At 40.4% G+C, this 21,945-nt stretch overlaps 1 protein-coding gene across 1 annotated transcript in view; it reads left to right on the top strand.

Annotated features, from left to right (window-relative positions):
- The window catches only part of GLRA3 (glycine receptor alpha 3), a 278,112-nt gene that overhangs the window by 248,150 nt on the left and 8,017 nt on the right, over nucleotides 1-21,945 (top strand). The window contains exon 8 of the mRNA XM_040333579.1: nucleotides 12,512-12,658. Within this exon, the coding sequence (XP_040189513.1) occupies nucleotides 12,512-12,658 (147 nt within the window). The remainder of the gene's footprint in view (nucleotides 1-12,511; nucleotides 12,659-21,945) is intronic.

The raw sequence follows: 21,945 nt of genomic DNA, 5'->3' as shown, positions 1-21,945 counted from the left end.
TGCAACACTATATCAGAAACAGTAAAATATGTCAGAATTACTTGTTCCATCTGGGTTAGTTTTGTCTAAAGGTGGACTAGTCCAAATATATCTTGTGAGGTACAAAACAAACATGTTATAATGAGTATAAGAGAGTCATATGGCAGATTTTCTGAAAGAGAAGGGTTTTTGACTTTATTTGCATAAAACATGTTAAAGGCAATTTTTTTTTCTTTTTTTTTAAGTTTACCTGTACATGATCATGTAATTAAAAGTAAACTTAGCTTCACAAAGTAGGGGAATCATCAGTAGAAATACAGTCACCTCTTACAAGGTTATTTACACATTTTCATAATAATCTGAACTGTGTTATGCCGCGTACACACGATCATTTTTCAGCATGAAAAAAACGTCATTTTTAAAAAACGTCATTTAAAATGATCGTGTGTGGGCTGCACATTGTTTTTTAGTTTCTGAAAAACGACAACATTTTTTTTCCGAACATGCTGCATTTCTTAACGTTGTTTTAAAAAATGTCGTTTTTCGGGTTGTAAAAAATGATCGTGTGAGGGCTAAAACGACATTTTAAACCCGCACATGCTCAGAAGCAAGTTATGAGATGGGAGCGCTCGTTCTGGTAAAACTACCGTTCATAATGGAGTAAGCACATTCATCACGCTGTAACAGACAGAAAAACGCAAATCGTCTTTTACTAACAAGGAATCAGCCCAAAGGCGAATAGAACTTCCCCTTTAGAGTGCCGTTGTACGTCACCGCGCTTTGTTCATCATTTTTTTAAAATGATGGTGTGTGGACAACGTCGTTTTTAATGATGAAGTTGGAAAAACTTCGTTTTTTGGACATGCTGAAAAATGATCGTGTGTACGCGGCATTAGGATCAGTAAATAAGTAAAGTAAAACAAAAGTAAGGCCCCGTACACACGACCGGATCTGTCCGCTGGGATTTATCCGCAGGTCAGTTCCAGCAGACAAATTTGGTCGTGTGTACGGCCTAGCGGACATTTTTCGGCGGACATTTGTCCAGCCGACCGTTTTTCAAGCGGATAAAAACGTCTTAGCATGCTAAGAAATCTATCCGCTGGAAACCTGTCCGTCGGACGCCTTTGGTCATCTGTACAGACTCACCGGACACGTCCGACCGTCCGGCATCCCTCGCATGCGTCGTACTGATTCGACGCATGCGTGGAAGCTTTGAACTTCCAGGGCCGCCCACGTCACCGCGTCATCATCGCGGCGACGGTGCGGCCACGCCCCACGTATTGTTTACGCGCGGATTTCTGTCTGATAGTGTGTACAACCATCAGACAGAAATCTCCAGGCGGACATGTCCGCTGAAAACGGTCCGGCGGACCGTTTTCAGCGGATTATCCGCCCGTGTGTACGGGGCCTAAGGGGACATGTATCAATACAAAAAAGTTTTAAAAATGACAGTTTTTTTTAGGAGCAGTAATTTTAATAATGCTTAAAGTGAAACAATAAAAGTTAAATATTCCTTTAATTTACGTACCTGGGGGTGTGTGTATAGTATGCCAGTAAATTAGCGCTTGTTTCCCGTTAGAACTGTCGCTGCACAAAATGTCATTTCTGAAGGAAAAAAGTCATTGGCTCCCGGCAATACAGAGAAAAATCATTAAACGTCATTGATAAAAAAATAAATAAATGTGGGAGTCCCCCCAAATTCAATTACCAGGCCCTTCAGGTCTGGTATGGATATTAAGGGGAACCCTGCGCCAAATTAAAAATAAAGTGACGTGGGGTCCCCCCCCAAACATTCATACCGGACCCTTCAGGTCTGGTATGTATTTTAAGGGAAACTCCGCGCCAAATTAAAAAACAAATGGCGTAGAGTTCCCCCCAAATATCCATACCAGACCCTTATCCGAGCATGCAACCTGGCAGGGCGCATGAAAAGAGGGGGACGAGAGAGCACCCCCCCTCCTGAGCCATACCAGGCCACATGCCCTCAACATGGGGAGGATGCTTTGGGGTCTGGAGTCTGGACCCCAAAGCACCATGTCCCCATGTTGATGGGGACAAGGGCCTCATCCCCACAACCCTTGCCCGGTGGTTGTGGGGGTCTGTGGGCAGGGGGCTTGTCAGAATCTGGAAGACCCCTTTAACAAAGGGAACCCCCAGATCCCGGCCCCCCTATGTGAATAGGTAAGTACCCCTACCATTTCACAAAGAAAGTGTAAAAAATAAAAAATAAACACAGACACAGTTGGGATAAGTCCTTTATTAAAAATGTAAAAAATTAGAATAAAAAAAGATTCCAGGGGTGGTAATCCACTCTGGATCTCCACTCCAGCGATGTTGGTATCCAGCGATGGATAATCTCCAGGCTCCAGCGATGATGTCCAGCGAGGAACAGTACACGATCCTGTCTCCACTGGAGACACCCCAGGAATGACGTTGTGGCAGCCTGACAGGTCTTATGTAGCTGAGGACGGGGCCACTCGTCATGTGACCCCGTCCCTCTCTGACGCAAGGGGAAACCCAGACTTTCCCAGTGACATGACGGGTGACCCCGCCCCCCTCTGATGCAAGGGGAAACCTGCATTACATCAGAGGGGGCGGGGTCACCCGTCAAGTCACTGGAAAAGCCTGGGTTTCCCCTTTGCGTCAGAGGGGGATGGGGGTCACGTGACGGGTGGCCCCGTCCTCAGCTACATAAGACCTGTCAGGCTGCCACAACGTAATTTCCGGGGTGTTTCCGGTGGAGACAGGATCGTGTGCTGTTCCTCGCTGGACATCATCGCTGGAGCCTGGAGATCCTCCATCGCTGAATACCGACATCGCTGGAGTGGAGATTCAGAGTAGATTACCACCGCTGGAATCTTTTTTTTATTTTTATTTATTTTTAATAAAGGACTTATCCCAACTGTGTCTGTGTGTTTTTTTACAATTTTTTACACTTTCTTTGTGAAATGGTAGGGGTACAATGTACCCCTTACCAATTCACATGGGGGGCCGGGATATGGGGGTCCCCTTTGTTAAAGGGGTCTTCCAGATTCCGATAAGCCCCCTGCCCGCAGACCTCTACAACCACCGGGAAGGGGTTGTGGGGATGAGGCCCTTGTCCCCATCAACATGGGGACATGGTGCTTTGGGGCCCAGACTTCAGATCCCAAAGCATCCTCCCCATTTGAGGGCATGTGGCCTGGTATTGTTTATGGGGGGGTGCTCTCTCGTCCCCCCTCTTTTCCTGCGGCCTGCCAGGTTGCGTGCTCGAATAAGGGTCTGGTATGGATTTTTGGGGGGAACTCCATGCCATTTTTTTTATTTGGTGCGGAGTTCCCCTTAAAATCCATACCAGACCTGAAGGGTCTGGTATGGATATTTGGGGGGAACCCCACGTCATTTTTTTTTATTTGGCGCAGGGTTCCCCTTAATATCCATACCAGACCTGAAGGGCCTGGTAATTGAATTTGGGGGGACCCCACATATATATTTTTTTTATCAATGACTTTCAATGACTTTTCTCTGTATTGCAGGGAGACGACAATTCATTATAGCCGCGAGTACTTTTAAATTACTTTATTTCCTTCAGAAATTACATTTTGTGCAGGGACAATTCTAAGCACTGGAAACAAGTGCTACTTTACAGGCATAATATACACACCCCCAGGAACAAAATTTAAAGGAATATTTCACTTTTATTGTTTCACTTTAAGCATTATTAAAATCACTGCTCCCGAAAAACTTCAGTTTTTAAAACTTTTTTTGCATTGATACATGTCCCCTGGGGCTGGACCCGGTCCCTAAACACTTTTTATGACAATAACTTGCATATAAGCCTTTAAAATGAGCACTTTAGATTTCTCCCAAAGACTTTTACAGGGTGTTCTGCGGCTTTTCGAATTTGCCGCGAACACCCCAAATTGTTCACTGTTCGGCGAACGGGCGAACAGACAGTGTTCGAGTCAAACATGAGTTTGACTCAAACTCGAAGCTCATCCCTAAAGGTGATCCTAGTAATTGTTTTGCATTGAGCTTCAAAATCTGTGCCTGCAATTCATCCCTGGTAATGAAATGAAATGTGTGTCTTTTTTATTTTTTTGAGAAGATATGCTAAGAATCTTAGGGAAAATGTTTGCATCGACATTGAACAAGAAGAACAGCATCTAGGAGCCACAATCTTCAACATCCTTGCCCAGTTTGGGCACCAACACAATAACCGCTTCTAACGTAGACTCTGGCAGGGAATCTAGGGAGGACTATTGATCAAAAATAGAAGTGAGCCCAGGCACCAGCAAGTCCTGGCACAAAAAATAAACCTCAACAGGGATTCCATCCGCAAAACACTGTTGCTCTCCCTGATCATATCTATATAGGTAACATATGATATTTTCCCTCTAGCCAACCACGCCAGTAATGTGCCATTTACTGCATATCCCGATACTAAAACACTCGCTGGGCAGTAGAAAGCATAGAGTTACAAATTAATTCAACCTAGAGCAACTAGACCTTCCTCAGGATATGTTGCCAAGCCCTGTAACAGGTGTAATGAGGGCTAGCCACATAAGCCCCCTCCATCTGCTTGAGATCATGCTCCAGCTCCTCCAGAGACTGCACAAAATCCCTTTTAGACACCACTGTAAGAGACAAATATCCCCATGGAGCCAGCCTTTAAAGGCGTCCCACACGGCTAATGGTTTATAAGACTCTTATGCCGCGTACACACGATCGGTCAAACCGATGAGAACGGTCTGATGGACCGTTTTCATCAGACCAAACCGATCGTGCGTGGGCCCCATCGGTTATTTATCCATAGGTTAAAAAAAAGCAATCTTGTTTTAAATTTAACCGATGGATACCTAACCGATCGGAAAAAAATGATTGTTAGTGGGCACGACCATCGGTTAAAAATCCATGCATGCTCAGAATGAAGTCGACGCATGCTTGGAAGTATGAACTTCGTTTTTTTCAGCACGTCGTTGTGTTTTACGTCACCGTGTTCTGACACAATTGTTTTTTTAACCGATGGTGTGTAGGCACGACTGACCATCAGTCAGCTTCATCGGTTGAACCGATGAAAACGGTCCATCAGACAGTTCTCATCGGATGGACCGATCGTGTGTACGCGGCATTAGTTGTACACATATTTAACACACATTGCTTTCTTATACAGAGCATCTATATATGTTTAGCGTGCCTGGTTTCACTACATTTTAAATGAGATTCAGTGATGTCACCACTGTGTTGCTCACTGTTCTCTCAGTTATACACAAGCATCTACAGTTCAATGATCTCTGCTTCTGCTTCACTTATTCTGTGGTTCTGTGCTTTCTCCACCTCTCCTTGATCATTACCCCACATATCATCAGATCAATATTTATAGAGAGCATCTGTGACAGTAATAAGCAAAGTCTATATACAAAGATCACAGTGCAGAACAAGATATGGGAAGTCAGTAATCGAGAGAAGATCGGCTGCAGGGAAGCTCAAAGGCAATACTGGCAACTAGTCCTTTGCTTGCCTTTTTTGGTCACTGATTTCAAAGTTCAGGTCCTCTTTAAAAAGATTACAGGACTTTCATAGTAATATCTAAATATTATACATTTTGCTGATTTCATTGGCAACAAAAAACATCACCTAAACAAAATATGAACATGTTCGCAAATTTTTCACAAATGTAAATGTCAGTTTTTTGTTGTCACTGCATGTTTTATTGCTGTTTGCGACATAAATAACTTGGTGAATTATTTACTAACAATACAAGCATATTTAATGCGTGTAGACAGAAGGCAGGCACATCATTCAGACTGGTGCAGCAACGCTGTGAGATACACTTATTCGAGCAAGAATAAGCATCTAAACCTAATTAAATCAAATTTGTCAAATCAATATGAAGTATGAATAGACATACAGCCAGCAAATATTATACCATATTTAGTCTTTGAACCATCAAAATTGATCAGAATGGGAGATAATAAGCTATCAAATGAGGCTAGAAGAGTATTGCTTTTGTCAGAAATCGCTCTATCCTTTTAGAAATCTGATTTTTCTTTGCTAAACAAGTGGTTTGCTTGTATGAAAATCAAAGAAACCTCATCTTTTTCAACCATTTAAAACAGGCCATACAAAATATCATTTGATTATATCACCCCCTTTAGATCTAATAACAACTACTTAATGTGAGGACCTACCGAAACAATACTTGTAATGTATATTCAATTAGGCATTCATTAATTTATAAAAGTAGATTGTATGTCCAGATATGATTTGATTTTAACATGTGTGGCCAGCTTTAGACAGCTGTATAAAATATACACTTACCTGGGAAGATCAACAAAAGGTATGCACAGACACTTAGGCCCCATACACACGGGAGAATTTATCCGCGAATACGGTCCAGCGGACCGTTTCCGCGGATAAATCCTCTCGAGGATTTCAGCAGATTTCTATGCGATGGCGTGTACACACCATCGCATTGAAATCCGCGCCGAAATCCTCTGGCGATGACGTGTCGCGCCGTTGCTGCGATTATGACGCGGCAACGTGCGCGACGCTGTCATATAAGGAATTCCACGCATGCGTCAAATCATTACAACGCATGCGGGGGATCCCTTAGGACGGATGGATCCGGTGAGTCTGTACAGACCAGTGGATCCATCCGTTGGGATGGATTCCAGCAGATGGATTTGTTCTGCATGTCAGCGAATATCCGATCTGCTGGAATCCATCCCAGGGGATAAATATCCGCGGATAAAGATCCGCTGGCGTGTACACACCATAGGATCTATCCGCTGAAACCCATTTGCTGGGATTTATCTGCGGATAGATTCTATGGTGTGTATGGGGCCTTACATTGAATGTCAATGAATGAATATTAGTGTCTTGTTTAGTCAAGTGCTGGTCATATATGATATATTTCTGTAGAATGTGTTGTTACTCAAGGCATCCATTTGGAGTAGACATTGGAGACCACTAATGTACAGTATACATGACTTCATGTGCTGTCTTCTGTTCAAGAGATGTCCCTGTAATTTGGTACAAGATGGAAAAATAGATAGGATAATATATGAAAAATTGTTCTGTTTCTGTATGCCTTATGATGTCATTAGTACATTAACCACTTGCCAACCAGGCCAATTCTGGGATTTCTCTCCTACATGTAAAAATCTTAATTTTTTGGCTAGAAAATTACATTGAACCCCAAATATCATATATATTTTTTATAGCAGAGACACTAGAGAATACAATGGCGGTCATTCCAACTTTTTTTTTCTTGCACAGTATTTGCGCAGCAATTTTTCGAACACGTTTTTTTTTGTAAACAAAACTGTTTCATGCTTTCAAAAAAAACCAGTAAAGTTAGCACAATTTTGCATAATGTGAAAAATGAATTTACTCCGAGTAAATAGATACCTAACATGTCACGCTTCAAAATTGTACATGCTCGTGGAATGGCGCCAAATTTCAGTACTTAAAAATCCCCATAGGCGACGCTTTAAATATTCGCTTATTTAATATATTTAATATAAATGTACTGGTTACATGTTTTCAGTTACAGAGAAGTTCTAGGGCTAGAATTATTGCTCTTGCTATAACGTTCATGGTGACACCTCACATGTGTGGGCGGGACTTACATATGCGTTCGCTTCTGCGTGCAAGCACACTGGGACAGGGGCACTTTAAAAAAATATATTGTTCATTTTACTTTAAAAAAATAGTTTGACACTTTAAAAAAATAAATTAAAAATATAATTACTTTTATTCCTATTACAAGGAATGTAAACATCCCTTGTAATAGGAATATGGCATGATCGGTCCTCTTTCCAGTAAGATATGGGGTCAATAAGACCCCACATCTCACCTCTAGGCTGGAAAGCCTAAAATAAAAAATATAGCGCCCAGCCTCCAACAATCATAGAGACTCCAGTGACCATCTGACCATCTGGTCCGCTTTAAATCTCTATGGTAAACATCCGGGGCCGGTGGATCCGTTCTTCGACTCACAGATCGCATTGGTGAGTCGGTAGAAGCACCGGAGGGCGGCGGGAGGGGGGCAGACGCTATGATTGTTTTTATGGTGTAGGGAATCGCCAGCTGAAAAAGACGATATCTGAAGGATGCCTGTAGCTGCAGGCATCATTCAGATATATCCACACAAAGCCCAGGACGTCATATGACGGCCAGCCGTCGGCAAGTGATTAAAGGACTAAGCACACATTTTGGTTTCTCATTGCGGAGTTTACCTTACAGTTATTTGTATGTGATGTTTACAGTTTTACATTATAATTCTTTTGTATTAGTGTTTTTGTACTAAATAAAGAGACGTGTACATTAGCCATTAGAAGGAGCAAACCTTAAATTTGCTGTTATAAAAGCAATCTGCATTGTTTGTACACACATGAACTCAGTGATTGCTAAGTAATGAGAGAACTAGATCTGATACCAATACATTTATATATGATCTTATAGTTTACCTGTGCCTGAGAATATAATGTTTCTTCACAAATTTCCCTATCATTTAGAAAAAAAAAAGGTTCACCTCTGAAGTGGCCGTATGGCCTGATATGTGTACACACCATCAGTCCAAAATCCGATCGGGTCAGAACGCGGTGACGTCAAACACACGATGTGCTGAATAAAATGAAGTTCAATGCTTCCAAGCATGCGTCGACTTGATTCTGAGCATGCGCGGGTTTTGAACCGATGCTTTTCTGTACTAACCATCGGTTTGGTCCGATGGGGCAGCGGTCCATCGGTTCGGTTTTGAAGCATGTTTAGAAATTTTGGACCGAAGGAAACCAGACCGATAGCCTATACACACGGTCGGTTTGGTCCGATGAAAATGAACTTCGGTTCATTCTCATCGGACCAAACCGACCTTGTGTATGGGGCCTTAGTGTGCTCCTCGCTCCACCCCCTCTGACTTTCATAGACAATAGCTAAGCTTGCAGTTTTTTCCCCTGTCTGCTGTAATTTTTGCCTGATGGTGGTAGGATCATGTCCGCAGGTCCAGACATCCTCTAATGTCTTTAGAGACATCCTCTAATGTCTTTGGCTAGCCCTAGGGATCTGAAATCTATCTTCTCCAAATTCTGAACATTTTAGGTAATTTGGCAGTGTTCAACTGAACAATATTAAAGTCTACTAATATCATCCTTACCCTAAACCCTTTTATGTCATAAAGCAGCACTGGGTAGATAAATGAGCTTTTGTTTTATTGGATGGTTTATCTTCCAGTTTAGCTGATGCTGAATAGTATGCCTATTTTGTTATTTTTTAAGACCTTCTGGTTTCCAATATGTGAGTGAGGGTACATATACATTAGATCTTAAATCACTGTAGTACATTCCCATTCCTTATTAGATTTTTTTTATATATTGTTGCACTTCAATCCTTATCACCATTTGTCAGAGATGACAACAAATATCTGCAGGAAACAGCATGTTTATATACAGTATTTTTTCACAAACATTGACTCTTACATATATCTTAAATTTAAAGATACTCAATCATCCTGACCTTTTCTAATGACAGCACAGCAACATTACACCTTCAGATTGTAGTTAATTCTGTATTGAATTGAATTGAAAATAAATATAGCGCTCCTCGTCTCAGGGTGGAGTAGAATACCCCCTAAAATAATATGGAATGTTAACATTTAACTCTCATGCCTTGTACACACGACCGGTTTTCACGACGAGAAAACTGCCATTTTTTATATTGGTCGTGAAAAACGGTCGTGTGTATGCTCCCTAGCAGTTTTCTATACGAAAAAACTGCCCGTAAAAAATTGAAACCAGCTCTCTTTTTTCTCGTCGATCTTCCTGTCAGTTTTTTTCCCGGCACGAAAAACGGTCTTGTGTATTCTTTTCCGAGGGGAAAAAAACATACATGCTCAGAATCAAGTATGCAGCCTAAAAGCAGCTCAAAGGGTCGCGCCATTTGAAAGGAAGTTCCCCTTTAAAGTCCCGTTGTACGTGTTGTACGTCACCGCTTTTTTGCATGAACGCGTGTATGCAAGTCAGGCTGAAGAGGAATCACATCGGGAAAAACTATGTTTTTTTTTCCTGACGAGAAAAATGGTCGTGTGTATGAGGCATCAATGTTAAATTATTGGCTGATGGCGGGGTAAAAGAAATGTTGGAAACCAGTGTCTTTTACACAAATGTATTGCTGAATAAAATAAAATATGCACAGTGAACAGAGACTCTCTCTATTTTTTCCTGCATTATAGGCATTTGGGAGGGTCTACTGATCTATAAAATCTGTTACCTGTCAAACACACTTCTAAACGCAAACGCTCATGAACGCCGCAAAACGCGCATAAACGTGGCATGTAAAAGTGGATGTTTTTAAACGTCGGTTACTAGCTGTCAATTTCCAGTATTCAGAAGAGGTTTTCAAATGTCCTGCGTACATGAAGCCTTACATTAACAATTAGAGGCACCTTAACAGTGGCAGGCAGAAGTAACCAATACCCTGATCTTAGGAAAAACCCACAGAGCCCATTAAAGTAAACAAAGTTCAAGCTAGCTACAGACTAAATGCAGAGCAAACACAATAAAACTAACTAGCATAAGGTAAGATATATCAAAAGGTATAGTAAAAGGCAAAATATTTTCTTGTTTATCCTTTAAGGGTAACTCCACTTTTGTAGAGAAAAAAACAATCACCTTTGGGTGATGTACATAACACCTCCATGTTGCAATATTGCATTGATTTTTTACATTAAATTACAGCACTTCAGACTGAAATGAAAAGGTCATTTTTAATAACATTAACCACTTTTATACAAGGGCAAGTGTTATTTCACGCATGCAAAAATCTGAATTGTTTACTAGAAATTACTATAAACCCTCCAGCAAGTATATCGTTTCTGAAAGCAGAGGCCCTAGGGCAGTGGTTATCAACCCTGTCCTCAGGGCCCACTAACAGGCCAGGTTTTATGTATTACCTTGGGGAGATGCAGACTAGAATACTGCAATCACTGAGCAGCAAATGATATCACCTGTGATGTGTTTCAGTTATCTTGCAAACCTTGCCTGTTAGTGGGCCCTGAGGACAGGGTTGATGACCACTGCCCTAGAGAATAAAATGGTGGTAGTTTTTTTATGTTGCACTATATTTACTATATTTTTTTTTGTTAAAATATAAAAGATGGGGTTGTGTTGAGTGATAGATACTAACATATCAAGTCGTAATATTGCCAGTTAAATTGAAAAAATTATGGTACCAATTTTTTTTTTCCATATGCAACACTTTAAAAGCCCTTACAGATTATCAGTTTAGAATTAAAGTATACCCTCACTATTTGTCCTGTTTACCATTGTTATTGAAAGTGAAAGTAAAAGAAAACCCCAAATTTTGAGTTGTCCCCAAAAATGTAACAGATGGGAAATCTTCCAATGGGGATACTAGTTCTGGTGACCTGGGGGGTCTCCAAAGAAATGTCCTTAATTTTCAGGGATTTCTTCTCTTTTCCTGTTTGGGGATGGGACAGGAAGTGAAGAGGAATCTCTGCAATGGGATACAGATGGTGAAATAAAACATGACAGGGGTTATAAACCTCCCTTGCTCTATCCAAAATGAAAAAAAAAAAAAGATTTTTCCTATAGTTCTACTATAACCATAAATGTTGGTCCTGTGATTATTGCTCTCACTCAGATATTCACAATGATACCTCACATTGATGTTACACACGCTCACCCTACACTTTTTTGAATGGGGTGTGTTTTTTATTGAGTCCTTGGCTCCCCAGAAGAAAAAGGGAGACCCCTGGAACCACTGCAGGTGCCCCCCCCCCAGTGCAGCCAATAGGGGCAGCATATTTTCTTAGCCCAATAAAAGCGATTAGACAGCTCTAGAGCCATCCATCACTTTTATCAGAACGCACTTGGCCAGTTCCTAAAGTCGGCATTAAGCTGATAGCAGCTTTTTAACCTCTTGTCTTCCATGTCATTTATAAACATAACTTGGTAGACGAGTGGTTAAATTACAACATGGCTTGTGTAGCAATTGTACATGCAATATACATTTTTATTTGCTATATTTTTTTCCATGAAAGTGAGGTTTCCCTTAAGGGCCCATTCACTGTGGGAACATGTGAATTACACTGGAATGCTGTGTGGTTCCTGCGTGATTCACAAGCAGTTCTGTGCAATGCGATTTCAGCTCCATGCATTGTGAATTGGGTGAAATCTCACTACGCGGCACTACAAGAAGTGCATACACTACTTTTTGAAACATACTGCAACTGGGTCACATGCTACTTTTGTACAATGCGGTCTGATAACGGCCGGTGCGGGCATAAACACTGCATTTGTGATCTGCATTTGGGGTGTTAACTTTGCACTTACACCTGCAGCAGATCGCAAGGGCAGTGTGATTGTGGTGTGGGAATCTGCACTGAACGTGGCTTTGCTACATTCTAGTGTGAACGAGCCCTAAGAGAATATCAATATCATTTGCATTAATATACAGTAGATGTTTTTCCCCTTAATATGTTTATTACATCTTTGTACATCATCTTTCTACTGTTTTCTTATTTCCATAGGTGTCATATGTTAAAGCTATTGATATCTGGATGGCTGTTTGTCTGCTATTCGTCTTTTCTGCACTACTGGAATATGCAGCGGTCAACTTTGTGTCAAGACAGCACAAAGAACTTCTCCGATTTCGTCGCAAGAGAAAGAAGGATAAGGTTGCTTTTTGTTAATTTTCCATACCCATTCAGTTTTGCTTTGGATTGCATGCTTATACTTTTGCAAGGTTGGAAAAAGGTCTAAAACACAAAACAAATACCCCATAAATATTTTCACATTGTAAGGGCCTCAAGGGAAATTTTTTTCGAGTACATACTCACATATTAAACACCACTAGGCCCTGTAAATAGCTTCCAAATGAAAAATGAATAATATAACATTTGAGACAATGTTCTTTATCTAGACTAACAAAACTCCATGAGATTAGAGAGAGCATGCCTTAGGATGACATGAATGCATTAAGGGAAAAATGTAGAGCATTTCACATATTTTCGCTGGATATTGATGTATTTACCTTAAACTAATTTTTTTATAACTTAACTACTTAAGGACCAGCTGCCGTCTTTATACGTCGCTACTTTGACGTTAAATACCGTTGTTATGGCAACAGCTAGCTGCCATAACCCCGGTATTTTTAAAAATGGCAGCTGTCCTCTTTAACCACTTCAGCCCCAGATCATTTGGCTGCCAAATGACCGGGCCACTTTTTTGCAATTCGGCACTGCATCGCTTTAACTGAAAAAAATCTTCAGTTTAGGCCGATATGTATTCCTCTACATATTTTTGGTAAACAAAATCGTGTTTATTGATTAGTTTGCACAAAAGTTATAGCATCTACAAAATAGGGAATAGTTTTATGGCATTTTTATTATTTTTTTTTTACTAATAATGCCGGCGATCAGCGATTTTTATCGTGACTGCGACAATATGTTAGCTATAACAATGCACTGATTATAAATGTGACTGCCAGTGAAGGGGTTAACCACTGGGGGGCTAGGAAGGGGTTAAGTGTGTCCTAGGTAGTGATTCTAACTGTTAGGGGGCGTGGCTAAGAGTGACATGTCACTGATCGCTGCTCCCAATGAGAGGGAGCAGAAGATCAGTATCAGTGTCACTAGGCAGAACGGGGAGATGCTTGTTTACATTTGCCTCTCCCCATTCTGCAGCTCTGTGACCCGTTCACGAAACACCGGCGGACATCGAGTACGCGGGTCCCGCGGGCACGGTCACAAAGCTCACGCTCTGTAAATATACGTCACTTTGCCCAGCCGTGCCATTCTGCCAAGGTATACGTTTGTGAGCCGGTCGTTTTTACCGGTTAAGATAAAAGTGGTATTTGTGGCGGATTCACTGCAAGATCCCTTTTATCAGAGCCGCAATGCGGTCATCTCGGCCACTGACCAAAGCAGTCGGTAGCGGCGGAGTCGATCGGTTCCTTGCTGCCTGGATGCCGAGTGATGGAATGAGGGCCCCCCGCTCGGCTCCATTGCATTGGAGGGTCGAAGCGACGTCAAACGTCACTTCCGCCCAATGCTGTTAAAGGAGATTTTTTTTTTCAAATGACAAGTATTTTGCTTTTTTTCCTATTACAAGGGGTGTTTAAAGCCATTGTAATAGTTATTTTTTTTTTTTAAAGGACAGTATCAAAATAAAAAATAAAAAGTAAAATAAATAATAAAAAAAATTAAAGCCTACCATCCGGCCAAGCTCGCACGCAAATGCGAACACATACATATGAAAGCGGTGTTCAAACCACACATGTGAGGTATCGCAGTGATCATTAAAGTGAGAGCAATAGTTCTAGCCCTAACTTAAAACTTGTAACCTGTAGACATTTTTAAATGTTGCCTATGGAGATTTTTAAGGGTGAACGATTATCGCCTTTCCACGAGCAGGCGCAATTTTGAAGCGTGACATGTTGGGTATCAATTTACTCGGCGTAAAATTATCTTTCACAATCTAAAAAAAATTGGGTCGACTTTACTGTTGCCTTATTGCTTATTAATTAAATTAATTAATTTAAAAAAGTGTATTTTTTCCCCAAAAAAATGTGATTGTAAGACCACTGAGCAAATACGGTGTGACATTAAGAATTGCAAAAAAATAATATAATGTTTGGAGATTCTAAGTAATTTTCTAGCATTAAAAATTATTTTAACTTGTAAACACAGAGGGCTGGATTCACGTAGCTTGGCGCATCTTTAAACCGGCGTAGCGCATCTCATATGCGCTACGCCGACGTAACTTTGAGAGGCAAGAGTAGTATTCACAAGGCACTCGCCCCCTACGTTGCGCCAGCGTAATGTAAATTGGCCGGCGTAAGCCCGCCTAATTCAAAGTAGGGAGGTAGTGGGCGTGATCTATTAAAATTAAGCTTGACCCCATGCAAATGAAGGGCCGAACGAACAGCGCATGCGCGCGCATGCTCAGAATCAAGTCGAATTTACGCCCTAAGATACGACGGCTCAATGCCTACGACGTGAACGTAACCTACGCCCAGCCCCATTCACGTACGACTTACGTAAACGACGTAAAATACGACGGCTGTTCCGACGTCCATACCTTTGCATGGGTTGCGCCTCCCTATAGGTGCTTTAACTTTACGCCGGATGTACGCCTTACGTAAATGGCGTATACTCATGCGACGGGCGCAAGTACGTTCGTGAATCGGCGTATCTTGGTCATTTGCATATTCGACGCGTAAATCAATGGAAGCGCCCCTTGCGGCCAGCGTAAATATGCACCCAAGATATGACGGCGTAGGAGACTTACGTCGGTCAGATGGAGCCAAAATGCAGGCGTATCTTATTTCAAGCATCAGGCGCATAGATACGATGGCACATCAGTGCACTTACGTGGCGTATCAGAAGATACGTTGGCGTAAGTGCTTTCTGAATCCGGCTAAGAGTCTGTAAAATATTTATATGATTGTTCTTCCATATTTTTGTTGTATTGAATATAGAGATTTGTAGAATAGCAAATAAAAGCGATTTTCCTTACCTTCTTGCGAACAGTTGGGAAAATATATCAGTCATACAGAGAGTAAATTGTTTTTATTGAGATTGATTTCTCAAAGCCTATGGCTGTCATTTAGTAATCTGAATGTTCACTTTGAAAAGTGTACATTCACATAACAAAGTGATAGTAAAATAGGAGTCTGTGTTCACTTTGAAGCCTCGTACACACGTCGGAGGAACTCGACGGGCAAAACACATCGTTTTGCTCGTCGAGTTCCTTGTGAAGCCGCCGAGGATCTCGCCGAGCCAAATTTTCCCATTGCCGTCGGGGAAAAAGAAGACATGCTATCTTTTTGGCCCGACGAGATCCTCGGCGGTTTCCTTGTTGAAAAAGTGTACACAATACTGGTTTCCTCTGCAAAAAAAAAAAAAAAACAGCAAGCTTCTGGCTGGTTTTTGCCGAGAAACCGTGAAACGTGCGACCGTGTGTACGAGGCCTCAATATCCAATCATGTACAAAGGAAATTAAAAGAAAAAAGAAACATTCCACCAGATTGGTAAATTAAGGCGTACACAGCTCAGTGAATGTTCACTTTGTGAAGTGATCTCCATTTCTTAAAGATGAACTTTAGTCCCCTTTTGTTTTTACTCTGCCCCTTCAGGTACTGCCATTTCCATTATTATGGTGTATGTGTACATGCACAAACACTGAAAAGTTTTGTAACTTTTGAAACAGCCATCGTTTTAAGTCACACATGCTCTGATATGGGGGAAAGTGGCATGTGCACAGATGTCTCTGATGTCTGGGATCCGAAGCCCTGCAGCAGTTTTGCGCATGTGCATTATCTGTGATGGTGGGTGGGGGGAGGGTAGGAGTGAATGTTATTACCACTTACTAGGCAAGCACAAGAGTATTTATCGGCGTATAACACGCACAGGCGTATAACACGCACCCTAACTTTAAGAGGGAAGTTTCCGGGAAAAAACTTTCCACAACCCCCTGTGTATAACACGCAGGCACAGTTTACCCTCTATTTTCAGGGTAAAAAAGTGAGTGTTATATGCCAATAAATACAGTAAGTGAATGAACCCCAGTGAGTTTGCTAAATAGACTTGCACTGTAAAACAGAACTAAACATGTACAGTTAATTTTGTTCCGAATTAAAATTTGGACACATTTTAGTTTTTTTGAAATTCAGATGTATCCGAATTTCTGAATTACAATGGTACCGAATTTAAATGAATCCGAAGTAATGAAAAACATTCGGACAAAATTTGAATTCAAATCGTTTTCATATCATTTTCAAATAATTTTCGAATTCAAATAGTTTTCGAATTCAAATAGTTTTCAAATTTCCAAAGAGAATAAAATTGAATAAAAAATAAAGGAATCTAATAGATTTGTTTTAGAATAGAATATAACAGAAAATAAAAGAATAGAATGTATTGGAGTAAAACTAAACAAAATAGAATAGAAAATAAAAGACCAGAATAGACTAGATAGTCTAGACTAGAAACAAATAGAATAGAATAACATAGAAAGAATATAACCACCTTCTGTAATTTGAATTTCAAATAGAATACATTTGAATTCAAATACATAAGAAAAGAATAGAATAGACTATAATAGAATAGAAAAGAATAAAAAAACAATAGAATAGAATAGAAAGAATATTACCATTTCCAAAAACTCAAATAGAATCAATTTGAATTTGAATACAATAAAAAATAATAGAACAGTATAGAAAAAAACAACAAATAGAATAGAAAGAATATAACCACCTTCTATAATTTGAATTTCAACTAGAATAATTTGAATAGAAAAGAATGGAATAGAATAAAAAATAAAAGGTATAGGATAGAAAATAATAGCATAGACAAATAGAGAACGAATACAATTAAAAATCAATTGAATAGAAAATCCCAAAATTCAAATAGAATCAATTAGATTTTGAATAGAATAGAAAATAATAGATTAGAATAGGAAACTGGTTAAATTCATTCTATTCTATTCTATTGTTTTTTTCTATGCCATTGTGTCATTGTATATTCTATTCTACTATTCTTGTCTATGCTATTCAAATTGGAATTGATTCTATTTAAATTTTGGAACATGGTTATATTATTTATATTCTATTCTGTTCTATTGTTTTTTTAATTCTATTATTTTCTATTCTTTTCAAAATTCAGAAGATGGTTATAATTTTTCTATTTAATTATATTTTTTTATTATATTCCTTTCTATTCTACTCTATTACATTTTATTCTGTTCCTTTATTTTCTATCCTATTTTGTTCTGTTTTACTCTATTATAATCATTTTTTTTTATTTTCTGTTATATTCTTTTTTTATTATGTTATATTGTTTTCTATTATATTCTTTTATTTTCTACTATATTCTGTTTGGAAATTGGAAAACTATTTGAATTTGAAAAAAACTCAAATTCGAAAACGATTCGAATTTTGAAAACTATTTGAAATTGATTTGAAAACTTTTCAAATCAATCCCAATTTGAATTTAAAAATTTGAATCGATTCGAACAAAACAAATTCTGAAAATAATTTAAATGGATTAAACAAATTTAAGTAAACAAATTTATGTAAATAACTAAACAGAATGAAACAAATTTTTTCGTTCTGCCATGGCCAAATTTGGTCAGTCATGTTAGTCATTATCCCCACCCATGCAAGTGAATTTGACTGGTGCTGGCTTTTGTTAAGCCTGGAAGATAAGCCTAGCTGAGACTGAGGCCCCATACACACCATAGAATCTATCCGCAGATAAATCCGTGCAAACGGGTTTCAGCGGATAGATTCTATGGTGTGTACACTCCGTGGGATATTTATCCGCAGATAAATCTCCCCTGGGATGGATTTCCAGCAGATGGATATTTGCTGACATGCTCAACAAATCCATCTGCTGGAATCCATTCCAACGGATGGATCCGCTCGTCTGTACAGACTTACCGGATCCATCCGTCTAAAGGGATTCCCCGCACGCGTCGTAATGACTTGACGCATGCGTGGAATTCCTTATATGACAGCGTCGCGCCCGTCGCCGCGTCATAATAGCGGCGACGGCGCGACACGTCATCGGCAGAGGATTTCAGCGCGGATTTCAATGCGATGGTGTGTACACGCCATCGCATAGAAATCCTCTGAAATCTTTGAGAGGATTTATCCGCGGATACGGTCCGCTGGACCGTATCTGCGGATAAATCCTCTCGTGTGTATGGGGCCTCAGATGAGTGAGTCTGCAGAAGACAGCACAAGGCAGGAGGTGAGCATTGCAGCCAGAGCTGCTTTTAAAATGTTAAAGGATCCTGCTCCTTTAACCACTTAAGCCCAGACCAAAATGCAGGTAAAGGACCAGGCCCCTTTTTGCGATTCGGCACTGTGTCGCTTTAACTCACAATTGCGCGGTCGTGCGACGTGGCTCCCAAACAAAATTAGTGTCCTTTTTTCCCACAAATAGAGCTTTCTTTTGGTGGTATTTGATCACCTCTGTGGTTTTTATTTTTTGCGCTATAAACAAAAATAGAGCGACAATTTTGAAAAAGAATAAATATCCCCCAAAAATATATAAAACATTTTTTTTTCCTCAGTTTAGGCTGATACGTATTCTTCTACATATTTTTGGTAAAAAAAATCGCAATAAGCGTTTATTGGTTGGCTTGCGCAACATTTATAGTGTAGTTTTATTGCATTTTTATTAATTTTTTTTTTTTACTACTAATGGTGGCGATCATCGATTGTTTTCGTGACTTGCGACATTATGGCGGACACTTCGGACAATTTTGACACATTTTTGGGGCCATTGTCATTTTCACAGCAAAAAATGCATTTAAAATGCATTCTTTATTGTGGAAATAACAGTTGCAGTTTGGGAGTGCACCACAGGGGGCGCTGAAGGGGTTATGTTTCATCTAGTGTGTGTTTACAACTGTAGGGGGGTGTGGCTGTAGGAGTGACGTCATTGATTGTGTCTCCCTATAAAGGGGATGACACGATCGATGCAGCCGCCACAGTGAAGCACGGGGAAGCCGTTCTTAAGTTTCGGGGACCGATCGCGGGACCCCAGCGGCGATCAGGTCCGCGGGTCCCACGGTCCCGGAGCTTCGGACCACGACCCACGGCTGGGTAGATGTACATGACGTGCCGGTACGTCCATCTGCCCAGCCGTGCCATTCTGCCGACCTATATCGGCGTGTGGCGGTCCTTAAATGGTTAAAGCATTTTATACAGCACAGTGCTTGTGCTGTGTAATTTGGCCCCCTGTAACATCTGTTTTGCCCTCCCCTATGCAAACTGACCATGTTGTATCATGGCTGCTGAGCCCTGACACTGTGGTCAGTTTACATGCCTCCATCATCCACAGCCCTGCTCTCTGTCTCCTCTGTGCTCCTATGTCCTCCTCCCCCTCCCCTCCCTGCCTGTCAGCTAGTGATAGTGCCCACCCCCTTTGCTCCTGCTGCTTTAATAACGGTAACATTTATGCACCATCAGCACTGCCTCCTATTGTAGTGTCCCCCTCTGTGTGTGATTTATAAAAATAAATGCTGTAAATACCTAATTTTAGAATAGAGATCATGATCATGTGACTGTCCAGATCTCTCCTTCTCTCCTTCTCACCTCTTCTTCCCCTCACGGCTGATGTCAGCAGGGAATCTCAAACCCTCCAGTTGCATCTGTCAGAGGAAAGGAGAGAGCTGGCCGGTCATGTAATCACAGATTGCCACTCTAAAATTAGGAATTTACTGCATTTTTTTAGAAATCACACACAGTGGGGGACACTGCCAAAGGAGACCGCACTGATGGTGCATACATGTTAGAGTGGCTTAACAACCACTTTGATGCTGCTGTGGGACTAATTTTCTTATCAATCCACAAACGGTGGGAGTAGGGCTTTAATCTCCCTGGCGGTATGATTATGTCAGATTTTTGAATCTCAAAGTGGTACAATGTTTCTCATGGTGTTTTATATTGTAGGCCTGTAATTCTTAGAAATAACTCACTTAAATCTGTCCAAACCAGAGTCTAGTAGACATCCCAGGTATGATAAAGTTTGAAACACAAAATCATAAATTATAATATAATATAATATAATAAATAACTATAAATAATTATAACAAATAATAATAATAATAATAATAATAATAATAATAATAATAATAATAATAATAATAATAATAAATAAATGTATTCAATAATGTAATCAAATCAAAAACTCTGAAATTTGCTCAGTTACAGAATTGTCACTGTCGTCAATTTCAGATCTGATGACAAATTTCCCCACAAATCACTATCGCTCAGTTCTGCAAGTGATTCTAATTTATTATCGCTGTTTTCTAGCTGGTCTAAAAGCACTTTTGATGTAAAGGGACACTTTTTGGTTGCTATGGATAATCTCCAGTTTCCAGGCCAAAGAACAGAATTTATAGTATAAAACTGGATGCAGGGCACTGGACAAAGCATTAGGGACAAAGGGGATGTGAAATGATTTGATACAGTAATGTAATCTGTAAGATTACAGTGTACTGTATGTATACTGTGTTTTTCACTTTTTGAATTTGGCGCTAAGCTCTGTCCCCATGCGTCACGATGCTCACAGAGAACGGAGCTTGACACTGTGATACATCGAGCAGAGACACGGCTTGCACACACAGCGGGAGACATCACAGGATCCTGGGGACAAGGTAAGTAACCTCTACATGGATCCTGTGACGCAATCCCGAGTGTGACTCGAGGTTACCGCTTTTGGTACTGAAAATTCACCCCGAGCCACACTCGGGAATACCGCTAGGAGGGTTAAACCACTTCCTGTCAACAATGAGTGGGAGGTCATTAACTACAGTCCTTTTTACAGAAACTGGGGAAAATATTATAAACGTAAAAAAGCGTGCTCAAAATGTTTCATTTAATTTTTGAGTCATACAACACTGTACCCAAATCATTTTTTTATAATTTCTTTGAGACAGATAGAGCATTCTGTTGGTGGTATTTAATTACCACTGGGTTTTTGTGTATCAGCGACACTGTAACCAGTGTGGTGGTGATTAGGTAGCCCTGTACCATAAGATCTCTGGGCCTGATCTACAAAAACCCTGCGTAACTTAACTTTTGACATTTAAGTTACACTGCCGCAAAATCTCTACCTAAGTGCCCGATCCACAAAGCACTTACCTAGAAATTTTGAGCGGTGTAACTTAAATCCGTCCGGCGCCAGGCGTTCCTAATCTAATGGGGCGAGTCCCATTTAAATTAGGCGCGCTCCCGTGCCGGACGTACTGCACATGCTCCCGACGTTATTTTCCCGACGTGCTTTGCGCGGTTTTACGTTACGCCGAGTTTTGTGAATCGTGTCGGGGAAAAAAAGTTGCGTCGGGGAAAAAAAAAGATGCGGCGGGAAAAAAAATTTAAAAGAAATTTGACAGCGTCGCGGGAAAGAAGGGTCTACTTTTACATGGTGTACTAACTTTACACTTTGTA

This window comes from Rana temporaria, chromosome 1, assembly GCF_905171775.1.
Source record: "Rana temporaria chromosome 1, aRanTem1.1, whole genome shotgun sequence".
NCBI lineage: Eukaryota > Metazoa > Chordata > Amphibia > Anura > Ranidae > Rana > Rana temporaria.
Note: the sequence above shows the minus strand (reverse complement) of the source record. Positions and strands in the feature narration are given on the sequence as shown.